The following is a 21,695-nucleotide window of genomic DNA, read 5'->3' as shown; positions in this document are numbered from 1 at the left end:
ATTGTTGTACCTGCTTGTCCTCTGCGTGCTTTAAAATTTGGTATGGGATCGTTGTCGTCGTGAGAACGTAAGAAAATGGTATGAAGAGGAAAATGATTTTCAAAGAAATTTGTTTCTTGTCCCCTTAGCCAATGTTCTTGTAGGCATGTAATAAGATTATGGTCTTTAGCAATGTCTCTGAGATAGTCAAAATTTGATTTTACCCCTTCGATATTTAAGGTCATTATTCTTAGTCCCGGGTGCCAGTCCAATGGTCCTGGCTTATATTTGGTGGTTCCTTCGATGGAGGAAGGTATAAAAAATGATGTGTGGGATTGGTATGAGCGACATCTTCCAATCATAAATTCAACGAACAGACCCGGATTAGACCTCCGAAATTGGTTTGTAATTTATACATTCTATACTACTTCCGCCACATGGAAATTATTTTTTGGAGCTGAGTCTGAAGTCTCATATATTATACCTTATTAAAACCACGAAAAGGGTATTTTTAAACACATTTAATAATTAAAGGTTCTTTATAACAAATGGGCAAAAAATGGCTGTCTCAAAAACTACTCTTGATTACAGACTAACCTGTGCAGTTGGAAAAGTGTTAAGCCTTAAGTTAAGGTTCATCTATACACTTTAACAAAAATGGCTATGTTTACACCATGAAATTTTCTCTGAGTACAGACAAAACTGTGTAATTTTAAAAGTGTTAATGCCTGGCAGCACCTATGATGGTGAAATAAACAAACACCTGAGTTTTCTTTGATACAGTCCACTCATTTACACTATTGAAATCACCTTTGTTGTGGGTAGATTTCTATTATCCCTCTATTGTCCATATCAATCAATATGATACAATACAATCATTACCCATGTTACCTGAGGGGGACCATCTCAAAGATTTCACATGACTTTGTTTATTTTTACACCACCTGTGGCAAGGAAAGAAAATGTTTAGCAAAATACATAAAAGTATTTTTCTTTTTATAACACAAAATGAATACAACTTGTATATATCTAGGTGCTGCCAGGATTTAAAACTATTAGAATTACACAGTTTTGTCTGCATTCAGAGAAAATTTCATGGTGTAAACACAGCCATTTTTGTTGAAGTGTATAGATGAACCTTAAGGTTCATCAGAAGGAATTGAAAAATATGACTGTTTACTTATATTCCCCTGGTTTACACCACAGAATTTATTATGTGTACAGACAAACCTGTGCACCTAGAAAAGTTTTAAGACATGACAGGAACTAGGTAATTAAAATTTGAATGCTTCTCATGTTTCAGAACACCTGGAATTTGAGATTCCTTTTTTTAAGCCTGCAGAAGGTCAAAAAAGAAGGCACTGGCTACATTGAAATGTAACAATAATAAAAAAGTTATTGTTACATTGGAGACTAATTGCCGGAATGCAATGTTGGATAAGGAACCGATTAATTATGAATGTAACAATAATATTTGTGTCTACGGTTACGTTGTGTTATTGTTACTTTAATGCACTTCAATGTATGCTTTGACTAGTAATATGTTTTAAAATAAAACTTGAAAACTTTTATTTGAATTTTACAATATTGCATACAATTTTTTAAATTTCTATTTACAATGGCAGTTTCTACACATCCAGTATGTTGTTTTGGGACATGTTTCAGTCCGATGCATTTTTAGTGAAACCACTCTAGGCAGCCATCACAAACGAGTGATGCAGCAATGTGCACATCGGTTTTTTTGCAGTTATTTTTCATATCGAAACCTATTGTTGTGTAGATATCAATTGTTCATGTCAATCATTACAATATTACCTGAAAGGGGGCATCTTAAAAGATTTAACCCAACTTAGTTTAATTTTACACCTGCAGGAACGAAATGATGTTCAAATGGATAAGACCTTAATCACCAATGTTCTTCATGAAAATCACCAGGAGTAATTTAAATGATTGAGTCATCATGTGTGTTCCTTATTTGTTATTTACCTGTCATAAAGAATTAACATCTTTTGTTAATTACTGAAACCAATCTGTTGATTTTTGTAGAAATGGAATTGTTTCAAGAACAAGCTGACATTAGTGCAAGTGAAGATGAGGTAAATATAACAGGAAGTACAACAGAAAACAGAGACGGAATTAGGGGGAGTGGCGCATTATCTGGTTAGCCCCCACCCCCATTCAAAATCCTGGATCTGCATCTCGAAAATCATAACATTTTGCAGCAAGAACAATAGACATGTACATGTAACAAAATTTGAAAGCAAAATTATTAACATAAGATTGTATATCAAATATCAATACTATAAAAATTGAAAGCGTTTTGAAAAAGGACAATATAATAGAAATTATAACTTATGACACCATGGCCATGATGGCAATCAAACAGAAATTTTCAAGAGCAATATAACTGAAAGTATATGATAAATCTTTTGAAATCTAGAATAACAGAAAAAAACAACAACAATGTAAAGCAGTGGGGATATGATTTGTACCCAATGATTATTTGATTATGTTGATAGAAGGCCTATAGTCATGATAGAACATGTAATCAGCTGGTCTGTCTATCTGAAAATCTTTCCGTTTTCTAAACAAACCTTAAAACCCCTTACAGATTGGTTATTGAATTTTGAATGATTATTCACCACTACTAGCATGACTAGAAGGTGTGTTGCATACAAAAAAGAAAATTGTACATATGGTCAAATCCTTAGTCCCACTTAGTCACCCCTGTACATAGTGTCTAAAAAACCTTACACTTTATAACTTAAAAACCTCTTGGAGTTAAGAAGTGAAACTTGTCACATCTATGACATCTATTCAACATTACTAGAAGCTAAGGTGTGTAATAAACAAGGATGAAGAAAACTCTACATTGAAAATTGTTTTCAAAAACCTAGTTCAATTTAGTCACCCCTGTCATATGTACAAAAATCATTCAGAATTTTTGACTTTATAACCCTTTAGAGTTTGCGAATGAATGGATTGATGCATTAGGAAATTTTCTGCCTTCCTTGTGTATAATTAACTTAATTTAAATGGAATAAACCTGATTCTTTTAAGATTGCATCACATTTTCCTTATTTACTTGATCCTCCCCATCACTATCCGCCAGTTATATTATAAAGCAAGGGGGATCCAAAGGAAAAACAACACATTGTAAAGCAAAGATAATACAACAAATGATACTTTTTGAAAGATGACATTAATTGTGTTGTCTCTATATTGAGTTACCGTAATTTGATTTCAGTCTTTATTACCAGTATATTTTCTCATTGACAGGATGGAGATGACAGAAATCACCTGAAGTTATTGGATGCCATTTCATCTTTGGATGGGAAGAAAAAGTATGGAGTTTTGAAATACCCTTATAGTTATCTCCCTTATTTTTTTAATGTCAAATACATACTCAAAAGTTGAAGGGTTAATGTTTAAATAGTATAAAAGTTGGGATCAATTACACAAAATCTCATGACAAAATTAAATAGAATTATAGTTGCATGCTCAAAACTTGAAGGATTAATGTTTAGTGGATATGAAAGGATCAATGACACAAAGTCACATTTGACAAAACCAAAATTAAAGGAACAACACTTTTATTGTCACACATTTCTCCAGTACTGCTGAACAGAATGAATTCAAATTTGGTTAGTGGGTTAACTAATCAGTTGTAACAAATTAGTGTTTTCCAGATCTCAAATATCTAAATGTTTTCCGATATAAGAGAGGAATGTCTTAGCATGACAACATGTCCATTTTTTTTTTTACATTTATTTTAGGACAAGATTACATGAGAGAACTGTTCATGCTTCACAGATATCTGAGTTCAATTTTACAGCGCAGACTGGTAAGTATATATTAGGCTCAATAATACAAATACTGTGTGTTCATTTATATCCGTGGGAATGGGATAACAATTTTCTTGGATTTCATGGTAAGGGGAATTCCACAAGTTTTAGTTACTTTGAATACAGCAAATGATATAACCACAAAATAAATACCCTTGAAATGGCAAATTTTTCTCCTACCACAGAATGTGATAACAATACAAATAAAAGAATTTAATAATAAGTATCTTTTATTGTTGAATACTGACTCCAAATTAGTTTTTGACATCACATTTTCAATTTTAGATCAGCACAAATTGCATTTAATATTTGATCCTATTTTATAGATTAAGAAGATTAATTTTTGGTTGTTTTTCTATTACAAAACTCAGGCTTTGCCATTTCTTCTTTCCTTTGTGTCTTAGCTATGATAAAAAGGAAAGATAATATCACCATTTTATGTTAGTTTAGTGAAAAAGTCAACAAAATCACCAAATTATTGGATAGAATGTAAAAAGTTATCTCATGATTTCTTTTCTTTTATTCTTTTATCATCCTAACTATGCATGAAATATTAGCCAATAAATGTTAAGCAAACAACAATCAATCAATCATCATGATTCTTTTCTTCAGTGGCTAGTAAAATTAACATCTCTGAGTTGATGGGAACTCTATCATCATCCAAGATAAAGAGACAGTTAAAGTCTGTAGAGGACAGTAAACAAGTTGTGTCTGTTCCATTACCTAGACACCAAAAAGAAAAGGTATACATGTTTAAATTATATAATTGAAGTATAGGAAATAATAATTTCTTTGGGGCCTTTTTGGCAGAGTGGTCTTATTGGATCATCTACTGTTTCACTAGACTGTCAAAACTGAGGTTGTGAGTTCGACCCTTCATATGGCAGATGCGTTTTTTTTCTATTCTCAATTAGGTATTATCAGTTTTATACGGTATACCGTTGTCCGTCTGTCCGTCCGTCAACATGTTGGACATTAACTCAAAAACGCTTCAACCAGTTTGCATAAAACTTTGGTGAATTGTTCATATCTATGGACGTGAGCTCCCTTTCGTTTTTTATAAATTTTAGATTTTACGTTTCTGAGTTATGGGGTTTTATTCATTAAAAAAAGGGTGATTTTCCAGTTTTCTGACAATAACTCAAAAATGCTTTCACCAATTTGCAAGAAACTTTGGTCAATTGTTTATATCTATTGACATGAGCTCCCTTTTGATTTTTATAAATTTTAGATTTTACCTTTCCGAGTTATGGAGTTTTATTCATTAAAAAAAAAGGGCGGATTTTTTAGTTTTCGGACAATAACTCAAAAATGCTTTCAGCAGTTCTCATGAAACTTTGGAAAATTGTATATATATATTGATGTAAGCTCCCTTTCAATTTTTATAAATTTTTGAGTTATGGGATTTTATTCTTAAAAAAGGGGTGATTTTCCAGTTTTCGGACAATACCTTTAAAGTGTTTTGAGCAGTTCATTAAACTTTGGTGACTGGTTTATATTAATTAAGATAACCTCCCTTTAGTTTTTCACAAATTTCATATATGACATTGAGAAGTTATTGAACTTTACTCTTAAAAAATGCTACGGGCGTATCATGCGCTCATGGCCAGCTGTTTATTTGACAAAGGTTGTAGTTCTCTCCGGTCATTCCAGCATCCTTTACCAATAAAAACTGACCACAACTGTATAGCCAATAGTACTGAAAGTGGCTTTAAACACCAACAATCAATTAATCAAAATAATTACTTTTTATAATCTCTCTAAATAATGTATGATGAAAATTATGTTTTCCTTCTCGTCAAATCTACATCAATAGTCAAGCAACAATGATTTCATATTTTGAAAAGAAAGTGATGTGATCAACATCAGTTGAAGAGTATTCTGCAGTTTATTCATTGTATAATGTTGTGGATGGTTCCTAAATATCTTATTTGTATACTTACAGCTAGAGAGAAGTGTAGCATATGGTCAAACAAAAGAAGTTGTAGATAAATGGGACTCAATTGTACAGAAGAATAGAAAAGTTTGTATAACTGTTTACTGTTTCCTCATACATATTCCAGGCATAAGGATATAAGGAGTTTAGAGAGCACTTTCTATTAAACGTCACCATGCATTGAATTTTTAATGACTTTGTCATTTAATTTTTCAGGCAAATGTAAGAAATAATAGCTACCACATGTCAAATTTAATACATTGTATTCATTATTATTAATTAGATACCAATTTCAGTATGGGTTAACTACAAATTAAAATTTTCAACTAAGTATATTTTTTATATAGGATTATAAGCAAACTTTTGCAAAACCATGAAATCAAATATCTTGGAAAATACAATTACTACTCAATCCACGACAATTGTTTGATTTCTTTCAGTTACTTTCAGCAGCATGAAACAATGCTTATAATCAATTAATCATTGTGTACAGTCTGAGGTCAAAAGTGTTTCCTCTATTTGAAATTCCCCTATTATTGCATATAAAAACACATTTTTTGAAAAACATTGTCTAAAACTAATTTGAGGTCTAATTTTGGTAAAAAAAAATTAATGTTAAATTTGTAAATGTGTACAGTTTTTTATGCTAATTGTGAAATATTTCTATGACTTTTCATAACTGTAAAATCTTTATTTGTAAACAAATATTGAAATTAAGTGTCATTTTTTCCTATATAGCCATATGATTTTTCCGTGCAGAAACTCATATCTATCTTTAAACTGATTTCCTTAAAAATATAGATCATAAATATATTTCAAAAATTTCAAGAAACTACTGACATTTCTGTATTTGATGAAAAAAATTTCAATCAATTCAGACAAGAAATCTCTTCAATAGAATTTTTATTAAAAATGTGTTTTTATATGAAATGATAGGAGAATTTCCGATAGGTGAAACACTTTTGACCTAAGACTGTACTAAATGATAGGTAATAAAAAAAAAAAAATCAAATTGATAACATTTTTTCTAAATGACTACACGAAAGCATGTTTTATAACTAAGAATTTTGATTGAAAGGAATGCAATAAATTACAGTTAAAACTGTATCAAAATTAAAGAAGAACATTAAAATTTGAACAATGGGTTGTCAGTTCTCCCTTAATGTTTCTCCACTGTATTAAATGCTACTTAACTTCACAAAAAAGGACAGTGAAAAAGCCCATCTCCTTTGCTATGTGATTTATTGATAAATTGTAAGTTTACAGTATCTTTTCCTGCAGGTCACTTCAGTTTTTCAGGTTGAATTATTTACATAAAGATTTTTTAAGTAGAAGCCAATGAGAATGTATTAAAAAAATAAAGGTACATTGCTTCAAATTGAAATGAATATATGATAGAGACTCATATTTATTGTTGGAGGCTTTATGTTGACTTTTAGATGTCATTTTGGTTTCCTTGTCTAACTGAATTGCTGTCTAATGTTCATATACTCATTTCCTTTCATTCATATACAAAATGTGTACGCAACTTAATTTATATTGAATATTTACAGGCAGAACAATTAAGATTTCCATTAGAAAGACCTGTACTGAAACTTCATACAGTAGAACAGCAAGCCAAAGTCATTAAGGTAACCTTATATAATCTGTATTGTTAGCTTTTTTAGTTCATCAAGATGAGAATAAGCGCAAAACAGCATCTTTGCTATCCAAGGGTTACGATCCAGTCCCCTTCTCATCATCCTTGGCAGATTGTCAGAATTTCATATCCAGGAGGTAATGTATAGGTAGTAGTTGTAACTGGCTGCATCCAATCAAAAACAGCCTTTAAGACGATCATGTGTAAATGTAGAAAAGTAAATCAACAATTGCCATGTGCCGATCGTGCAACAAGTCTTTACCCCCAAAACATTAGGAAGACATTTAGTGACACTTTTAAAGTTAATAATCCACTAACTGAAGTTCTTGGGTAAGTTTCTCGTACAAATATTGGAATGACAGAGTATATTTGCGGCTCCTGCTTAACGAAATTTGTAAACATTGGACACAACTATTTTTACACCTCCACACTGAAGAGAATTCAAGTGCTGCCATTGGTCAAGAATGATCTGTCACTAGATGGTGCAAAGCTGTATACACAAATTCTATCTTAATGTGCAAAGGATGAAGAGTAGGGGACTGGAATGTAATCCTTGGTAAATGAAGATGGCAAAACAGTTGATTCTATTATATGCTTATAAGTACTATATTTTTGTTGTTGCAGCATTTAGAATGCTTGAAGTGATCTCTACTTTTGTTCCTTAAAAATACTAATTTGCAGTCGTGTATAAATTTGCTTGCCTCAAGTGCAGAAAGGTTTTTCGGTTTGATCCCTAGATTTGTCAAAGTAAAGACTTACTTTGTGTTTGTTGACAAATATAATACATTAGGAGTAATGTTGTTGGCTTGAAGTTATGTTTCTAAGTGTTAAAAACCTGCCTTAGCAGTTGATTTAATGTAAAACAGTTTCATACTCATCTAGAGTTCACATATTCACATTCAGAATCTGGTTGACAAATTACCTATAGGAAGTAAAACATCCATCTATAAAAATTATTAGTGTAGGACCATTCCTCACTACGATGTATCTTTTAAATTTTGCATCTCTATATTTAATTAACATACAATAAATTATAAATAGTTAAGACAGTTGTTAAGACTTTAGACAGTTGTGAAGACTTAAGACAGTTATTAAGACTTAAGACAGTTATGAAGACTTAAGACAGTTATGAAGACTTAAGACAGTTATGAAATCTTAAGACAATTAGGAAAACTTAAGTTAAGTTGTGTGTAGTCACTACAATTGGAATTTTAAATTAATTTGATACATTCTATCTGTTATAGCCAAGGACTTCATTAGAGGTAGAAGTAGCATCATTACTGAAGGGAAGTGAAAATGTAGTATCCAACAAACAGGAGCTAACACCTGCTGAAGAGAAGGCACTGAAAGCTATGAGTCTTGAGGAGGTAAGTATTTAACACATAAACAGTACTAATGAGACATGAAAAGATAAGGATGAAGAAAAGGCTCTTTAAGCTTGGATAGGTAAAATTTCAGGGGAATAATGCAATATGTAGCTAATAAACTTTCTAAAAAAACAAAATGAAAATATTGAAAAAATATTCTGTTATACATGACCTCAAAAGGAGATGTGGGGTGTATGGCAATCATAGTTCTACCAAGTATTTCTAAAAAACACCAGAGATTTAAAATATCACAGTTTCCTTCAAATTATAACACAACATTTGTAATACACTTATATTAAAAAATCTGATATGCTAGCTCAATGATACCACTATGCAATAAGGCCCTTGGGAAAAGGTAAAAACAAAAACAAAGCCTCATATTTGATTGCATTTAAAAAAAAAACAACATTGGGAGTTGTTAATGTTTTTTCTGTAATATTTCAGGCAGGAGAAAGACTTGCAGAATTAAGGAAGCACAGGGCTTTGTTATCATATAAAGAAACAAAAGCAAGATGGCGAAATAAAATTAAAAGTAAAAAGTGAGTATTTAAAACCTTTGAAGATCAGTTGCACTACAAATCTATCTTTTTTTAATGAAAAAGAAGATCAAAGTGGCCTCAGTATCCTTGCCTTTCACTGTAAAAGCATTTATTTTCAAAGTTCATGAAAAAATCTTGATAAATAATACATAGAAGCAATATTGAGTAATAAGTCATTTGAAAAATAAATTGTTTTTTGGTCTCTAATGATCAATTTTAGAGGAATTACATACTGTCTGCACATTTGAAATCATGCAACAATAGTTTGTAAAGGAATTGTACATTGCCTATTGTAAGGCCTGCCAATATCTCCTGTTTCCAAGTATCTGTATGACTGAAACTTACAAATTATAAATTAATCTTTTATTTCCCATTAATATGAAGATGCACTAGGGTTAAAGCAACACCAGTATTGTGTTTAATCTGTGTGTAAGCTCATATAGGTGTTGTTGAAGTTCATTCCCATCCAATCTTCATTAAACTTTGCCCCTGGAGATTCAAGTCTGAAGGCATCATATTGCTCCATTTTCATCTCCAATCTTCATCAGAAATCAATCGAGGGAGCCAACAAAATTACTGAATGTCATAGGTCAAGGCAAATCTTGTTTAGGAGGACTTAAGCTTGTTCAATAATGACTTTGAGCTTCAGTTTTCCATCCATTTAATCACTAAATAAACTTCAACATTCTGAAAATTTGTTGTTGTTCAAGAAATGTGATAGTGGAAAATTGTGATTAACCTATAACCTAATCTGGGGGAAAATGAAGTATTCATTTAACATACTAATGTATGACATTTGCTTTTAGGATCTTTTCATAATTTTTGTCAAATAAAAATTTATTTTATTCAAATCATTACAGATATCATAGAGTATTAAGGAAAGAAAAAATGAAAAATGAGAAGAAATCTTTGGATGAATTAGCAAAAACTGATCCAGATGCCTACATGGAGAAAGTGACAACTGCAGACAAACAAAGGGTAGAGGTAAGAAGAAAGAAATCCAGAGGCGTAGTTGTTCTTCTTGTTCAATAGTTTGAGTAAAAGTTGAACAAATTAATAGTTATTAGAAGTTTATAGTAATTTTAGGCAATGTTAACACAAGACAACCTCAACTTGTTTCATTATGCTCATCTTGAGTTATGTCCCTTGATGTGTAAATATTTTGTTATTTTGAGGTTTCTATTCAATAAAGTATTGTAGCCTTGACCAAATCATTTAAAATTCAGAAATATTGTGAGGAATTACTAAACATAAGTCAAGTTTAACTTTTATATTTCAGTTGCAGTTTTCATTAAGTGGACAGTTGTCAAATATGAAGTTTCTTTTTAGTATCTAAAACACAGTTAAATCAAAACATAGTTAATAAGATGGTGTCTAGTCTAAAATACACACTAAAAGTTCTTACATTATAAGGAGTTTGTTCAGTACTAATTGTTTCTTTTGGACTTTTTGTAATTTGGATGGGCATTTAAATATGTTATAAATAGCATGTGAGAATTGTGAGTCGAATCTGTGAGTTAATAATGCCCCTTTAAAACTTAACATGTAATATAAAAAAAACAAGACTACAGTCTACCTAACTGAATACATGCTCTAACACCAATCATTATTAAGAAGGTTAATTATTCTTTGACCACGTAGCTCAAATGTTATGTCTGTCATATACAGGGCTTCCAAAACGGTCGTATTTTCCTGACAAGTCCAGTAAATTATATAAATGACTTGTTGTGCCAAGGCTGAAACAGACATTTTAACATAGTTCAGAAAAAAAAATGAAGTTTATGCGATCTTTTTGACCTGACTTTTTGCCTTAAACAGCCACACATTTCCGGTCATATAAATGACATGATGAATAATTACTATCAAAACAAACCCTACTTTAATACCCTTTCATTACAATCAAGGTTAATTAATTAGTTCTCTGACAGCTGATTTTACCTGTTCAGGCGACAGGTAAATATTTTGTACCGGACATTGATCGGTCTATTAAAAGTTTTTTTTTTTAAATTTCAGCGGTTTACATCTAATTAATTTAATCAACAAGATTCAGAAAACCAGAAAACGTATTTAAATATGATTTGATGAAAATTTAAAAAGGTAGTAATAAAAGTTTTTAAGTGAAAAATCGTCAGAACCACATTGTTTGAACTAGTAAACTCATGCGCATGTGCGCAGGTGTGAGATTTAATTATGCATCCAAATTTTCAAAAATGTTAAAAATATCATTGATACCTTTATCTAACGTTAATTTCAAGTATTTTTCTGTAGAAATAATGCGGAATGAGCTACTCAAACTCAATTATTTTTGTCAATCGTGCTTTGTAAACGTACACGGGTTGTACGTATCCGTCCATGGTCCGTGTTTTACCATTGTCAAGTCAACATCCGGTATAAGGAAAATGTACTTTTTAAAAACGAAAGTGAAGTTATTGACAGCGTAATTTTGCACAAATAAAGAGTCTTAGGCAGATATTAGTACGCTGATGTTACACGCTTCGAATGGTGCACTGTCAATTTAACAGTTAACGCCAGAACATTGAATTTATATTAAAAATCAAGTCAAATACCGTTTTTGTGTCAATCATAATTTATATGATGCCCAACTGATTACTATGGTTGCCTTTTGTTACTAAGTCTTAAGGGATTAAAATCGGGATAAGACACACAAAAAAATGTCCGGCTAGCTCAAATATTTTTTGGAAGCCCTGGTCATATAACCTAAAAATTGACATACTTCAGAGTTCACGAAAATGGTCGGTCCTGTCGGTCCTGTCGGTCAAAATGAGGCTCGGACCAGTATTTTGAAGGCTAGTGCCGGTCCCGATGACCGATGTAAAAACGGCCGTTGTAGTGCATATTTCGGCACTTTTTTACATCGGTTATTAGATGTACCGCAACTGTTTCCAATAGGTGTTTACATCGGTTATCAGATGTACCCGCTGCCAATTTCCGGTACTGGTTTACGGATTTATTATAAACAAACCAAAGCGGCGATCTACACGTGGCCTACTAAATTTGTTCATAGAGCCATCCCTGGCAAACAATCGGCAATTGAACCCTACAATGGAGCAAACAAATACTGTAACAGCCGAGAAAATGATTCAGATGATGAAGTGGATAGTGAAGATGACTTTAAATAAGAACAATCAGAAGACCTGAACTGGTCCTTCATTGTTAATTTGCCTGTGGGTGCGAAGAATAAAACTAATATTAATAAAGTTATTTTTCGATAAAATATGTAAATAATTTTATTTCAGGATAAAATTGACAGATTTTGTAGGACTGGCTAAAGTTTTGTAGGACTGACAAATAATCATGCTTTGTCGGTCCCATGACCGACGGGTCAAAATAAGTTTTCGCGAACTCTGATACTTGACTTTTTTCTAATATTTTCAGGAGAGAATGAGTTTAAAACACAGAGGAGGAAGTAAATATATGAAGAAAAAAATGATTTATGGAAAGTATGATGATCAGGTGAGTTGTCTCCCCATAACAAGTCCATTAATTGTTCCAAATTCAATTTTTTTAATGTTGCATGGTATTTTTCACATGAAATAGAAAATATGAGTTAATTTCTTGGCTAAAGAAAACATTTATCTCCCCTAAATTTTGTAAAGGACAGTAAAATATAATTATCTCCCCTTGTTTCCTAAACCTGTAATCTAAGTTTTTCTGTCTACGTCCCCAATGCTTATTACCACCAAACACAGATCAAGTTTGAATTTGGATGACGTCACTTTCACCGTTCTCGAGTTATGTCCCTTTATAAATGAAAAAATTGGCAACTTTGCAGTTTCCACACTCTAACTTTATTGATGTTATATCTGTAATGTTTACCGTAGTATGTATCTGTATAATAAATTAGTTGTTGATATTGTGCTAGTATTTGGTATTTTATGGTGTTTTCTGCTTTTTCTAACCATTATATCGGATACAGAGCATACTTTTTCATATAATTGTGGAGGGTAGTCAAAGGTATGATTTTGAACGGTTGATCTTCTTTTAATAGGTTTCCTAAAGATTTTAACTGCCATTAACTTGACAATTTTTACTGAAAACACTATTCTATGTGCCCATTTTTTTGTGGCAATTAAGAACAAGCGCAATTATTTAGTACATCCATCAAATTTTTAAGAGTCGAGAAAAAGGGAAAATGCCACCTAACAGAAGTTATTGACAGTCAACTAGAAAAAAAAAACAGTAAAGGAGAAATTTCGAAACTGCAAAAGCGGAATTTTACTTTAATACAGAATAAAATCATATATGATTTTTACTGTGTTCGTCGTTGTTTAGTAAAAATTCCTGAACTATTTAATGCCCCACATGAAAGCCTGAATCTGCCATTGAAAAGTTTCATATACAGTCTTACAGAAAGTAAACGGTCAGTAGGTGTGTTGCAAGTGCACATTTCTTCCCCTCTTTTCCAGTTACAGCCTTAACTTCCCTATCTGCATCCCTATCAGTGTACTTTGTCAACCTTCTTATATATATTTAATATAAATATCCCCAGCAAACTTAAGTTTTGGGGATATATAGGAATCACAATGTATATCTGTCTGTCATTTTGTCCAACTGTCCATGTGCCTTGAAAAGCCTAAAAGGCTGGATGGATATTGATTGAACTTGACACAGTTGTAGAACACTACATGAGGATGTGCATGAATGATAATAATCCCAAATCCTACATGTTAAAGGGGAGATAATTACAACTAATTTCTATATTGCAAATATAGTTCACTCACTGTTTTAGTTTATTCTGGTCCTTAATCTGCATGAAATATTTGCCACTGAACATTAACCAAACAAAAAACAATCAACCCTGCAGAAGTAGTTATTAAATAAATGGAAATTTAATTTTTGCTTTACATTAAACTTCATTGCCACATAAATGATACAGTATTTTTGGATGTTTTAAAGTTTTTTGGTTCTTTTAGGCACGCCAAACAGTTCAAGAAATGATTCAGAAAAACAAGGAATTGACACAGAAGGCAGAGGTTGTTAGTGATAGTGAATCTGATGCTGTTAGTATGAATTCTGAAGATGAAATGAATATGTTGGAAAGTGCTGTGTCTGCATCTGAGAATCCATGGATGAAAGGCTCAAAACTCTCTAAACCATCTGGGTATGAAAAGATTGAAGAAGTGAAAAATGAGGACAAAATTTTACTTCCTATTGGAAGTGAAGATGAAAGTGAAAATACGATAATGTTATCAAATGTTGTTCAGAAGGTCATTATTGAAGATAAAAATAATTTGGATGGCAACAGTGACAATGTAGATGTAAACTTCACAGAAATAAAAGGTGATAAAAACAATGACAATTTAAAAACTGAAATGGCAGATGATGTTAAGCAAGTTGAAAATGTACAAGTACCTAAGAAAGGAAAGAAAAGAAAGAAAGAGAAAAATAGTAGTAAAAATATTAATGCAATTGATAACATTGATGACTTATTTAAAGATTTTGAATCAAGCAAAGAAAGCCAAAAAGGAAATACAGTTAAAAAAACTATTCATGAAAAAATAATGAAAAGTAAAAAAGATTCTTCAGATTTAAATTCCACAGATGGAAAAGAAAGTAAGAAAATGAAAAGAAAAAGAAGGAGAATGGAAAAACAAAAGGAGAGAGAGATAGAAAAGGCGAAGTTAATAAAAAAAGATGAAAAGGTTGAATCTGAGGAAGAAACCTTTATTTCTGAAAAATTAGAAAGAAGAACAAAGCTTGATGACTTTGAAGGTGACTTGTCCGATGACGAAATAGGAAATGAAGTTAGAAAAGGAAGAAAAAAGCAAGACGAAAGTGAGGATGAAAATGATGGAAAGAAGTTTGAGGTTCATGAAGATGTTTATGTCGATCCAAAGAAATTAATGACCTTGGAATCAAAGATCGATAAGTCACAAATGCCAGATATGATTGTTGACGACAACGACATTGATAATGAGGAACAACAAAAGCTGGCAATTGCCCAAGCATTTGCTGATGATGATGTCATTGAAGAGTTTAGTCAGGAAAAGAAAAAAGTAGAAAACAGAGATCAGCCGAAAGATATTGATTTGACTCTTCCGGGCTGGGGTGAATGGGGAGGAGTAGGGGTCAAAGTATCGAAAAGGAAAAAAAAAAGGTACAGTTAGAAAATTAATGTAAACCAACTTATTTATGCGATAAGTCCTTTCTATCTGACTAAGCGACGATTTATTTATGAGATTTTCACATTTTCCTGCAATATATATATTTGGGAATACTCATATTGGCAACAATTTTTATTTCAGTTATTTTTCAATCACGAAAATAAATTGCTCGCAAAAATGATTTGCTTAACAGTATCATATTCACATTATATGTTCACAGATTTTATACATTTGCAATTTAAAAGTATCCTTTAATAACTTGGGTACAAATACAGAATTTGCATTTAGAGGGGATGACCTATTGAATTTGATTTTCATACTTTCAGTGATGTATTTAAGAAGGACATTTTTTTTTGTTTTTTTTTTTAAATATTGTGATGCCATCTTTATATTTTTGTTAAAATTAGACGTTGAAATGCAGTTCATTTTTGTATTCATCTATTACTAAAGTTTACAAAACATTAACAGACAAATACACTGCACATGTATATGCATACTATTTGTGTTTTTTATATGACTCATGGTCACTACAAATTTTACCTTTCTGAATTCTACTAGAAATTATTATATTATTAATTAATTAATGTTTGAGTAGTTTATTTCAAAAGTTATAATTAATCTGTTTTGTCATTAAAAAATTGGATAGCTTTCCTCCAGAATGATCGTTTCCTTTAACATGAAATCAGGTGCCAATGAATGATATGAACAAGTGGAATATAGAAACAGCCAAAACAACCAATGTAGAAGTGAAAACCAAATCATTGCATATAATATGTTTTTAAATGTTATTGTTTAGATATATAATAATATATATGCCTGTTCTTGTTATGATTTTATAATCTCTCTATCTTTCTACTTTTAAAATTCATGTAGATTTGTGATAAAGGCTCCACCAGCGCTCCCTAGAAAAGACAGAAATTTGGGAAATGTTATCATTAGTGAACAGAAAGACAAATCTATAGCTAAATACCAGGTTTGTAGTATTTTTATCATCTTTCTTATTATTGTTACATATATTCTAGAACTATTTTGACTCTAAATAGGAATATCAGACTTTTTTTTTGAACCACACATATAAAATATGTTTGAAAGTCAGATATTTAGATTTTTACAAATTTTTGACATTTATCTTAGAAACAATAACAGATAGAGAGAAACTTTTAATAGCAAAATTATCAGCTTGAGGAGATCTACAGATAAGTAAACATGACCAAAATCATCAGTTGATCCTGTATTGAAGTTTTTGTTTTTCAATGACGATTTTTATTCATTTTGTGTTTTGGTGAAAACTTTAGTAGAGTGAAACTGTAAGCAGCAAAAGGATCGGCAAAATTAGACCTACAACTTAGTCAACATTACTCAAATGGATTATAGACTCATATTTCCATTCAATGACCATTTTCACCCATTTTTTTTTTTTTGTGTTTTTGACTGTTTGCTCATATAAATAGTTCAAATAGAAACTGTAAACAATAAAAACGATCAGCAAGATAAGATCTAACAAACCTGAAATTTTTATTTTGGCTTTAATGAACATTTGTACCATTTTTTGTGCTTTTGGCTATTATCTTGAGAACTATAATAGATAGAGAGACTCTGTGAACAGCTTAAATGATCAGCAAGATAAGATTTACAAATAGTTGAAACACAGCTGAGTTGATCTGGAGTAAACCTGATCACAATCTTACTTAGTTGTGAAAGATGGAGGCTACTGTTGCATACTTGTACAAGGTGAGAAATTCATGCTTCAAAGATTTTTATTGAATTTCATAGAGATCAACTCTAACAGAAACATCCATTTTGATCTCCGACATCTTTCAAAATACAACCAATGTTGCAAATTCAATTGTGACATTAAGCAGATGTTACCCATGTTTTATTGGAATCAGAATATGGTTTTGTTTACAAAGCAAAAAAGAATTTAAATCAGTGATAGAGGATGCCAAAAAAAGGTATTTTTGACTCTATTATGCTACAGTACATACTTGTGGTATATGATGGTCATAGTTTTATTACATATTACTACAGTGAAGATTTGTCAAAAGTCTATTGATGATTGTAAATAAGATTACAATGTACTAAAGTTATAGAGATTTAGGGGGATCAAACTTGTTAAGGGGTTGTATTAATGTTTTTATGTAATTTTGATAATTTGGTGTTAATTTTAGTTCTATGACAGTTTCTGTTTAAGTGCCAGTCTTTGTAAGAATCAGGCAGTTTAAAAGAATTTCCAAACATGAACGAAAAAACCTTCTGTACTTACCCTCATCCTGTGTTAGAAATGGTAGATCTTTCATTTGTGTGTGTCTGGTAATTTGTGAAATCTCTTAGATAACTTTTGGTTAGAATGATAGCATTATGGAGTTAGCTCCCCTTAATTGTTAATTTTTAATGCATTTCAACCAATGAATATCTTGAAATACCAGAATAGGAAAAGGAAACAAATGTTATAATTGTGCACCATTATATATTCTTAACTTAGATTAATGTAAACTTGAGCGGGTTTTTGTTTGTCATGTTTTCACCACTACCTGATTCTTATCCAGATTGGCACTTAATTAATGAAAAACATTTTTTAAGCTCGGGGCAATTTAGAGCTTTACATATTGTAAAGATAATTAACCATTTATTGTTGGACTGTATGCTGATCCAAGATGTGTTTTGGTTATTAGTGTTGTCTGGATACTGTCTCATTGATGCCCACATATATGATGATTCATTGTTTTTGTCTTGTATGTCTGTTGATCTAAAAACACCTTTTAAAGTGAGAAAAAAGTCTATTTTACAGCAGAAGATTTTGTTGTCTGTTGTACATGTAGGTCACTGATTGCTGTTTCCTTATATAAATTTGAAACATTTTGTTATCTTTTTTAGGTCAGTGATTTGCCATTTCCATATGTAAGTGTGAAGCAGTTTGAACAGAGTATAAGAGCTCCTATAGGAAAGACATGGAATCCAGAAACAGCCTATAAACAGTTAGTGAAACCAAAGATTGTAACTAAACTTGGAACTATCATAACACCTATAGATAAGGAGGAGACATTCAAGAAAGAAAAGTTTAAACGGAAAGCTGACCTTGGCTTTACAAAACCTTCAAATGAAGCTAAAAATTTTAAATCCAAGAAAAGGAAGAAACAATGAAATGTTTACAAAAATAAATAAAATTATATACATATTATTTTTGAGTTCATGAGACATAGTATACATAATATATACTGTATAGCACTATTGTCATTTTTTATTATGCCCCTGCCGCAGCAAGGAGGGGGGGGGGGGCATTAACTGTTACCCTTGTCTGTATGTACGTCCCAAAAAGAGAAGGTCTGGTAAGGGCTAATTTTCGCCTAAAATTTGAAGTACATCGATGAAAGATTTTTTACATTTTTGTCTCGTCCAAGACTTTTGTCGCGGAAAGGGAGACAGGGATTGCTTTTCCCGCGACGCCATTAACAATTGTTAAGTTTTCTGCTTAAGTTAGTTTCATAGGAACTACTTGTGATAGATTATTGATATTTTGTATGAAGATGCATTACTATCAGTACTAATCAGTTTGATGACAATTTTGAGGCCCTGTCCCTTAGTCCATGGTCCAGTGACTTGAATTAATTTGCAATTTTAAATGTTAAGTTTTCTGCTTAAATTAAATTGATAGGAACTACTGGTGATAGATCAATGATATTTTGTGTGAAGTTGCATTGCTATCATTACATATCAGTTTGACAACTATTTTGAGGCCATGGTTCAGGGACTTTCAATTAATTAGCAATTTTCAATGATAATTTTTCTGCTTAAGTTAGTTTGTTAGGAACTACTTGCGATAGATCAATGATATTTTCTATAAAGTTGCATTATTATCAGTACATATCAGTTTAACGACATTTCAAGGCCCTGCCCCCTAGGTCATGGTCCAGTGACTTTCAATCAATTAACAATTTTCAATGTTAAGTTTTCTGATTAAGTTAGTTTAATGGGTTAGTTATCCATTTTAGACAAAAACCGTCTAGAAATTAGCACAAATGCTAAAATTTTGAAGATTTCAGAAATTTTACATGAATTACTGATACTAGTACTTGATGAATGTGCATTGTATTGTCAAAAACAGCCCATATTTATGAAACTAAAGTATTCTACTTTCAAATAAATAGCTAAAAGTTTACATTTTAAACAAATTGTAAAAATACTATATTTTGGGGCCAAAAAGGGGTCTTACGGGGCCTACTCCTTAGTCTCTGTTCTGTTACTTAAGTTTGCCTCAACCAGATGATATGAAACTTATACACAATGCTTATTACCACTAAACACAGATCAAGTTTGAATTTGGGTGGGGTCACTTTTACTATTCTAGAGTTATGCCCTTTTTAATTTTTCGTTTTTATTCTCTTACTTAAGTTTGCCTGAACCAAATGTTATGAAACTTATTCACAATGCTTATTACCACAAATCTCAGATAAGTTCAAGTTTTTGTGGTATCACTTTTACTTCTCTTGAGTTATACCCTTTATAATGTATATGCAAGTGGGGACATTTTTTTTTTTTTATCCAATATAATAAATTGAAAAAATTAATTTATGGCAATTAAACATCATGTCCGCATACATAGGCTATACCATTGCAAGTATTAAAAAGATAGGACCTTTATTTTAAATCATGACAAAAAATCCCAGCACTTTTATTGCAATTCTTTGTATCTAAGGCATAGTGGGGCAAACAAAAAAAAGCTTACACCTTACTGCAAGTGTATCACTAGCACTGGTTTGAGTGGAATTCTTAGTTGACCTAGACAATGCTATATCTGTGATGGAGAATAACATTAACAAATAACAGACTATAATGGGCTAAGAAATTTAACAAATACTGTCATCATTACAAGACAGTCTCATTGGAAAATCAACATGTGGATGATTTAGAAATTGCCACACAGTTGCTTGTCTAATGTTGTTATTCTAGATAAAACATAAAAAAGATAATAGGAATCATAAAAAATGTAAGACAGTATAACAGGCTACACCAACCATCAACCAACTCCATAAAAAATGGATATACCAACATTAATGGACACCAACACGTGGTCTACATAGCCTTACCTGGTACAGAAGCAAAATGTGGTGGAGTTGACCAAGTATTATGTGCACACAAACCTTCCCCTTTGTCTATATAGACCATGTGTAGTAAAAGTAAAACACATCTGTCTCTCAAGAAAATAAATTAAACCGAACAACCGTCAAAGGAGCAACAAAAGATTTTGCAAAATTTTAAATCTGAGATGCTGTCATATTGATGTTTTTTCTTTTTATCTATAGAACAGGAAAATCATTAGTAAGATTTGTTTTTCAATACATACATAACATGTAATTAAAAAAAGGACTGATTTTAATTTTGATATTGCCCTTTGTTTGGTTCCCGGCTCAATGATGTTTACACGACATCTCCTTTTGATATAATGAGCTATTTCTATCTCTTGGTATCCCTTGCAAGATGTCCATCTTCATCTGTTTTCTTTTCACCTGTTTATTATCATCTAAAACTACTGGTTTTGTTAAATTGGAGAATGACCAACCTTCACATTGGGCAAAGATACCAGATGAGCTACATGTTACTAAAATAAAGAGATGTGTTATGATTGACAATGAGACAACCTATAAAAATTCCCCAGTTGATAATTGTGGTCTCACAAATGATTCATCACCAGATCTTATCTTGCGCTTAAAAATAATAATAAAGTCTCACAATTATAGATGGGACACCTATTGATTATTCTCAGTTCCTGTTTTGTTTCTTCTTTCTCTCACACAGCAGTTCTCAGAAACAACAGGCAAGATGCATTAAGACAAGGTTCTACCATATGCACATTGCATGTCAACCTGTGCATATTATATTTGTTTGTGCATGGGGGTTCATTGAAAGATACTTTGATGGGGTCCAAAAAAGAATAGGTTCTCAATAGGTTCCATTGGGGACATTTTTTTTATGTATAATGATTCTAAGCTTGCAGCAATATGAATTACCTACTGACCTACATCAACTGGTATGTCTTTTACCCATAGCACACGTTATTTACATTTGTTATGATGTCATTTAAGTGGAGCATATTAAAATCATATTTACAGATGCAGGTCAAAAACTGGCTTTGTTTTACATGATAGATGTTGGGTGCACAATGAATCTGGTTTTGATGGCCTCAATGTCAAGTATGTCTTTGGTATTGTATTTAATTCTCTGTTCTATTGAAAAAGCAATGTTGGTATTGATTTCCTGTGGAACCAAG

The 21,695-nt window shown here is 31.6% G+C and overlaps 1 protein-coding gene across 3 annotated transcripts; it reads left to right on the top strand.

Annotated features, from left to right (window-relative positions):
* Positions 1-395: 395 nt before the first annotated feature.
* On the top strand, positions 396-18,655 carry LOC127725756 (U3 small nucleolar RNA-associated protein 14 homolog A-like). 3 transcript variants are annotated; one of them, XM_052232978.1, is made up of 14 exons: positions 396-484; positions 2,026-2,075; positions 3,259-3,323; positions 3,756-3,823; positions 4,437-4,567; positions 5,770-5,847; positions 7,314-7,391; positions 8,644-8,766; positions 9,211-9,305; positions 10,166-10,289; positions 12,702-12,779; positions 14,240-15,423; positions 16,304-16,403; positions 18,305-18,655. In XM_052232978.1, exons 2-14 carry the CDS (start codon positions 2,028-2,030, stop codon positions 18,569-18,571), a joined length of 2,439 nt encoding a protein of 812 aa, XP_052088938.1. In that variant the 5' UTR covers positions 396-484; positions 2,026-2,027; the 3' UTR covers positions 18,572-18,655. The 3 variants fall into 3 exon arrangements, with proteins under 3 accessions (XP_052088938.1, XP_052088940.1, XP_052088939.1); XM_052232980.1 differs by having other exon boundaries at positions 8,644-8,770; positions 9,215-9,305; XM_052232979.1 differs by having other exon boundaries at positions 397-513.
* The last annotated feature ends 3,040 nt before the right edge of the window (positions 18,656-21,695 follow it).

This window comes from Mytilus californianus, unplaced genomic scaffold (genome assembly GCF_021869535.1).
Source record: "Mytilus californianus isolate M0D057914Y unplaced genomic scaffold, xbMytCali1.0.p SCAF_15, whole genome shotgun sequence".
In the NCBI taxonomy this organism is placed as follows: domain Eukaryota; kingdom Metazoa; phylum Mollusca; class Bivalvia; order Mytilida; family Mytilidae; genus Mytilus; species Mytilus californianus.
This window is presented reverse-complemented; position numbering and strand designations above follow the sequence as displayed.

Bases quoted from the DNA above. Each gene is read 5' to 3' on its own strand.
- LOC127725756 (XM_052232978.1), top strand. From the start codon at position 2,028: ATGGAATTGTTTCAAGAACAAGCTGACATTAGTGCAAGTGAAGATGAG. The intron at 3,824-4,436 runs GTAAGTATATAT...TCTTTTCTTCAG, and splicing joins CAATTTTACAGCGCAGACTG to TGGCTAGTAAAATTAACATC. The intron at 7,392-8,643 runs GTAACCTTATAT...TATCTGTTATAG, and splicing joins AGCAAGCCAAAGTCATTAAG to CCAAGGACTTCATTAGAGGT.